General features: G+C 35.9%; 1 protein-coding gene across 1 annotated transcript; it reads right to left on the reverse strand.

Moving 5' to 3' along the window:
• Positions 1 to 5,702: 5,702 nt before the first annotated feature.
• On the reverse strand, positions 5,703 to 6,698 carry LOC106338197 (myb-like protein J). Its single transcript, XM_013777231.1, has 3 exons — positions 6,533 to 6,698; positions 6,221 to 6,414; positions 5,703 to 6,119 (listed from the first exon to the last, which is right to left on the reverse strand). The coding sequence occupies exons 1-3, from the start codon at positions 6,696 to 6,698 to the stop codon at positions 5,703 to 5,705; spliced, it is 777 nt and encodes a 258-aa protein (XP_013632685.1).
• Between the last annotated feature and the right edge of the window lie 403 nt (positions 6,699 to 7,101).

Genomic DNA, 7,101 nt, shown 5'->3' on the forward strand with positions numbered 1-7,101 from the left:
GGCTATGCTTAATTATGGACCAATAAACTCTTATTGGACTAAACCCAAAATTAAGCTTAAATTCTAGAATCTTTCTAGAATTATCATCACCTCCTCAAATAGAAGAATATCTAGATATTGTAGTAGAAAAATCTAGAGAATAAAGAAAAATCTAGGAAGTAAGGAGGTTGTAATAGAACCATCTAGATATTTGTAATAGAGTTTAGGAGGCTATAAATACCTCTTCATCCTCTCATTTGTAACAACACAAGAAGTTGAACAAGTGTAATAATAAGAAAGTTTTTCTTAAAGAAAAAGTGTTCTACTCAAAGTTCTCTAAATCTTTTGAGAGTTCTTCCATATTATTCTTCATACTTGGAAGTTTTCTTGTTTCTTTCGGGTTCTCGGATATTACGGTTTTGGGCTAGTGCTAAGCACTATCAAGGGTGGTTTCTTTACAAACGTAGTATAATTGGTTTGTTGCCAATTGTTTTATATGATTTTTGTGCTGATGCAAAAAAAAAATTGAAAATGGAGAATTTTGCGGATGCTTTAGAAACTTAACAACAAATGGAAAAATTTTCATCGATGGATTGAGCTTAAATTTAAACACAAGATGAAAACTTAAATTGTCTTTCCAATGCCACCGGTTTAAAATTAATCCAATAGTTAGATAAAAAATTATGTGCATTTTACTGAAGACTAGTATGTTTGCAAATTCAATCTAGATAGTAATTTGTATATCGGAAAATTCTCTTAAATAGTTTTTTTTTTAAGTTTTTGTCACAAAAATAGTTCTCAAAAATGAAAATCACCAAAATAACTCTTTTTTATTTTGAATTTTTTTATTATTATTTTTTAAATTTGAAACCAAATTTCCAAAGCCTCTCCCCTTAACTCTAAACCCTAAATCTAGATTAGTTAACCCTATAGAGTAAAAACACATTTTTACTCTTAAATAAAGTCATTTTCTTCATTGAAGTTATTTTTATGACAAAAATTTAAAAATGACTATCGTAGGAAATTTTTATTTGTCTATCGGTACATGTGATCTTTGGTCTTCATGAATTCAATCTTGCGTTACTACTGCACATTTTACTTTACTGTACAGTTGCATTTAGTCAATTAGAATATAATTTGAGTGATCAAAACTTAAACCTAATGTATATTTAATTTCTTATGTTCAAAGGAATTAGTTCTGTAAGTTGTTAAACATAATAATTAGAGATACGAAAGTGGAAAGATTATATAGTTGTATTTTGAGTTTTAATATTAGGAGAGATTTCACCAAGACTCTCTTACTTATATAAAAATAATCTAACTTAATTTTGCTGTTTAATTTTAAATAATAAAAAATAAGAATGCATTTGGAGATGACATTTCAGTCAGAGTTTCATAAAAAATTTTGAGAATATTTTATTTGAAAGTTTCAAATTTAAAAGAAGTTTTTCATAGTTTATATCTTTATCTTCTTTTCCTATTTGTTTTAATTATTTTAATCGATAGAGACTGGTCGCAACAAAAATGACCTAGAGGCAATATGAAAAGCACATAAATACTCCTACCAAAGATTAAAAATCAATTTAATAAAAAAAATAATTTCTTTTCCCCTTTCATTTTTTTTTCTCTCCCCTGAATAACCAAGGCTGAACTAATAAAAGACCCTACACAGGTAAATAAACCTAGCAAAGCAAATCTTACTTAAGTTACTGTGACCAAAGAATTGAACTGTAATAAACCCCCATCCAGTGCCGGTCCTGACTTATGTGGCGTCTAAAGCGAACAGAAAAATTGTTACCCCTTAACTATAGTTTTTTATATAATCACAATATGTAAAATATTATTAAAAATTATTTGTAGAGAACATATTGTAATTATATAAAAAATCATTCATTAATTTTTCTTATTCAAATATTTCAATCTATTTGTGTTCTATTATAATCATCGACAATCCGTTTAGTCACTCACGAGACATAATTTTTTTGAGTTACAGTTTTGGGAAAAAAGTATTACACAATAAGCAATTTTGTTTTTGGGTTAAAAGTATTCTTTATTTTTGAAAATTTCTAATATTTCAACAGTTTTTGTAGTTTTCTTCGACAACATTCTTTTTAGGTAATGAAATTCCATTAAAAAATAATTTCTTCATAGGACAAAATAAATTTTACAATATTATAATTTATAAAATTTTATAGAATTGTATATCCAGAAAACATATCTAATTGCTAATAATGTTATATTTATTCATATTTCAAGAAATTCATAAAATAGATTATAAAAATAAGAAAACAAATAATTAGAAACATAGAAGAAGACTGCATACATAGAAGATGGGAAACATAGCAATTTCAGCAACAGTTATCAACATGAGGACAAAGCTACTTTAGAAAGAAAAAAACAGTTGAGAAGAATTAAAAACCACAATTCCATAAAACATATCTAATTGCTAATAATGTTATATTTATTCAGATTTCAAGAAATTCATAAAATAGATTATAAAAAATAAGAAAACAAATAATTAGAAACATAGAAGAAGAGTGAAAACATAGAAGATGGGAAACATAGCAATTTCAGCAACAGTCATAAACATGAGGACAAAGCTACTTTAGAAAGAAAAAAACAGTTGAGAAGAATTAAAAACCACAATTCCATAAAACATATCTAATTGCTAATAATGTTATATTTATTCATATTTCAAGAAATTCATAAAATAGATTATAAAAATAAGAAAACAAATAATTAGAAACATAGAAGAAGACTGCATACATAGAAGATGGGAAACATAGCAATTTCAGCAACAGTCATAAACATGAGGACAAAGCTACTTTAGAAAGAAAAAAACAGTTGAGAAGAATTAAAAACCACAATTCCATAAAACATATCTAATTGCTAATAATGTTATATTTATTCATATTTCAAGAAATTCATAAAATAGATTATAAAAATAAGAAAACAAATTTTCTCCATTGCCCACCGCAGTGCTTCGACTTCCGAATGTAGAGCTGATTCCCGTCGATCGAAATTTCTTGTCCCCAACAATTGAGTGTTTCCTCCACTGTCCAACCAGACCCATCCACATCCACTATACTGAGCAGAAGCTGTCCAAGATCCATCTATCAAGCAAATATTACCCAAGCTTATGACTTGGGGCTCCTCATGAAGGCCTTCTTGTACCACGGTTCGTGCCACTTCATTCGCATTAAACCAGGCTTGACACTCACTCTCTGCATGTCGAACCAGTTCCAAAGGATCTCTGTCTATTCCCCTGAAAAGTTTATCGTTCCTAGCCTTCCAAATGTACCAAATTATCCAGGGATAAGGATCCATGTCCTGCTCCGGCTCGATAATGCTGTTTTTCCTCCAAAATAGATAATCCATATTTGCGTAAATACTTGGTACTGGAAATAGACCTGGGCTAGACGGAGTCGCTGATAAGGACCATACTTGTAGAGCTGGCGGACACTCGAAAATAGCATGTGTTACAGATTCTTCTAGCTCTCCACATCTTGGGCAGTAGTTATCACATCTCATATTACGTCTTGCTAAATTCCTCGTTACCGCCACATAACCAGTTAATAGCTGCCATATAAGATGACATATCTTCGAAGGTGCTTTTATCTTCCAAGCAAAGGCTTGAAGCTTTGTGATACTCGGTTCTAGGACTTCCTTTTCCCCCTCTGTCATTAACACATTCTGAGCCACCCAATATCCAGATTTAACCGTGTATTGGCCATTCCTTGTGTAATTCCAGCAGAATGTATCACGACGATGTGCTGAGCTTGTGGCCAAACTCCTTATAAGTGGTATGTCCTCTGGATTGACATAACTCTCCAAAAGACCAACATCCCACTCTTTCGTTTCCGGGTCAATGAAATCACTAACTCTCATGTTAGGATGCAGTACCGGTGCTATAGGGAGAGATGGTCTTGCTGGGATCGTTGGAATCCATGGATCTTCCCATACCTTGACTTCATAGCCTGAATGTATCTTCTGTCTGATTCCCGTTAGAAGCAACTTTCGCGCAGCACTAATGCTAGACCACACGTATGATGGGTTACTAGCAGAGATTACTCTGAGAGGTGAGCTCATCTTGTAGTATCTTCCCCTTAAAACCCTGGCCACCAATGAGTCTGGGAATTGAACTAGTCTCCATAATTGTTTTGCCAATAAAGCCAAGTTGAACTCATGGATCATACGAAATCCCATCCCACCCTCTTCCCTTGGTAAACAGACTTTTTCCCATTTCGCCCAGTGGATCCCTCTTTTTGGTGGGTTTGAACTCCACCAGAATTTAGCAATGGCACTTGCAAGGTTTTCACATATCTCCAAAGGGAGCAGGAAAGTAGACATTACGTATGTCGGAAGAGCTAGGAGAATAGATTTAATCAACACTTCTTTTCCTCCTTTTGAGAGCCATCTACATGTCCATCCGTTCACTCTATGCATCAGCTTATCCTTCAGAAACGCAAAAAGTTTGCACTTAGAGCCACTGATGTCTTCCGGGATCCCTAGATACGTACCCATTCCACCTTCATTTTGAATTCCCAACACATCTTTAATCTCTTGTTTACTTGTTGCAGTAATCCGCTTACCAAAGAGTAAGGACGATTTATCAAAGTTGATACATTGGCCTGACGCTTTGCCATATTTCCTGACTACTTTCATTACTTCTTCACATTCACGGGGCTCCGCCTTACAGAAGAAAAGGCTATCATCAGCAAAAAGAAGGTGGGACACCGATGGACACGCGCGTGTAACACGCATCCCCGTTATCTTCCCTTGGCTCTCTGCATGATTGAGAAGGCTAGCGAGCGCTTCCGTGCATAGAATAAATATGAAAGGAGACAAAGGATCTCCTTGACGTAGACCTCTGCCTGGAACAATATTTCCCCTTGGCTCTCCATTTATGAGGACCTTATATTTCACCGACGAAATGCATCTCATTATCCATGCGATCCAAATTTCTGAGAAGCCCATCTTGCGCATGACAGCTTCAATAAAAGACCATTCCATCCTATCATATGCTTTGCTCATGTCAGTTTTAATGGCCATCCTCTTATTGCGCCCACTTGGTTTAGTCCTCAGAGCGTGGAACATCTCTTGTGCGATCATAATATTGTCTGAGATCTGTCTCCCAGCAACAAAGGCTGACTGGGTTTCCGATATCAGGCCTGGTAACACTTTCTTTAATCTCTGACATAAGACCTTAGAGATTATCTTGTAGCTGACGTTACACAAACTAATGGGTCTGAACTGAGCCATCGCATTAGGCTTTTGTATAAGGTTTTCGTTTAATAGCTATTTTATACACATTTAATATAATAAAAGAAACTAATATGGTCGAAAAAGGAAGAAACTAATGCGTTTATGTTATTAGATTTGTTTGAAAGTACGTATGTTCCATGCGTTGAATAAAAAACAAATTAGGAGAGGAGAAGCGAACTGCCTACGTGAAAGAAAGAAAACAAGTCTCTAAGCCATTACACTAAACAAATCTTACTCTATTTTGGCGCCCCTAAATTTCTTATTCTTCCCGGCGCCTAAAGCCTTTTGCTTCATGGGCTTTAGCCCAGGGCCGGCCCGGCCCCACTCCCAAACCAGAGACAACTTGCGCAAATCCTTAGACCACATGTATCACGTTGGCGATGTCTAAACTATCAGGGCTACTGGGATAGCATTCGGGTGAAATGATGACTGTCGCGTCTCTGAAACTCCACCTAGCTTCATCGAAAGAGACAGATCGGATTCTCCATTTCTTTTGACTCTCCAAGGCTGAGCTTAGTCGTCATACCAAAAAGATCGTCTACATTGATGGGAGCTTTCGAGTGCACTGCAGTTGGTATGAGAATCACATGATTTCCCTCTTTCTTCCTCGGTTCACGAACATAACCAGCAGTCCATACTGACAATGGAAACGGGTAATGTGGTGAGAGGTACACTTGATACAGTGTCTGGAACGAGCCACGTAGTTGCTGTTGAGGTTGTGTGGTTGGTGTTGATTCCCTAATGGTAGAGTTTGTGTATTCAGATACTTCGATTTTGTAGATGGATGGTGCATGGATGGAAGTACTACGAGCAAGTGTCTGATGAACATAATCACCACTTTCCATTTTTGTTTCCACCATCGGAATATCTCCTCCCTAAAAGAATACAATAAAGTGTGAAGAGAATATAGTATTTCATTTCAAGATCAAGTTCCTTTGAGAAGCCATATTGTCTAATATTTGAATGAAGGACTAACCTCATGATCATGAACCATATCATGGAGAGTAGACACATTGGATTGTTTCATGAAATACTTCTGAGCATGGCTAGCAACCTGTGTTGGTGTCCTTGTCCTCACATATTTTCTTGAAATGCCTCTCCAATCACCCTTACCTAGCTTCTGTAAACCTAACAAGAACCTCCTATGTTCTTCCTCTGTCCACGTAGTTCCTAAAAAACCAGTTCAAACGAACAAATCCATTAACAATCTCACAAAGAAATGGGATGTGAACAGAGAGATTGCCTTAATTTCCCTCGCGGATAGAGGAAGAGCGAGCGTAACCCTCACCAGCGACATTACCCGACAAATGCCCATGGCTAAGAAGATTACCCAAACTAGCACTTTTCCTGATCGAACCTTCGGTGAGCCTTACACCAAAAAGCATCACCCCAGGATTTGGACATGTCCGTGAGTTGTGACCATTGTGATTGCAGTGAGAGCATCGCCGAGTCATGGCCGGAACCCGAGTTTCTTCTGACCAATAGGATCTGGTCGGAGATGAAGAAAGAAAGACAAATGATATCAGTTTTGTTATGAACCATATTGTGGATGGCTCATAACCAAGAGATTATACCATCAGCGGCCCAAGAAAGAGAGAGTCGGCTAACTTTTCCTTTTCCTTATGTCTTTATGTTTTCCTTTTTCCTAGTTGGATTATGATTTGTACTCTTTTCATTTATCTATGACGGTGTAATCTCCTATATAAGGAACCTCTATGTTATGAATAAAAATAGACTTTTCCATTACTTTCACAATACGTTATCAGCACGAAACTCTAAATCCCTAAGCTAATACCCAAATCGAAAAACCCTAAAACCCTAACCCTAACCGGCGATCTGACGAACCCTAAACCTCGA

This window comes from Brassica oleracea, chromosome C1 (assembly GCF_000695525.1).
Source record: "Brassica oleracea var. oleracea cultivar TO1000 chromosome C1, BOL, whole genome shotgun sequence".
Lineage (NCBI taxonomy): Eukaryota > Viridiplantae > Streptophyta > Magnoliopsida > Brassicales > Brassicaceae > Brassica > Brassica oleracea.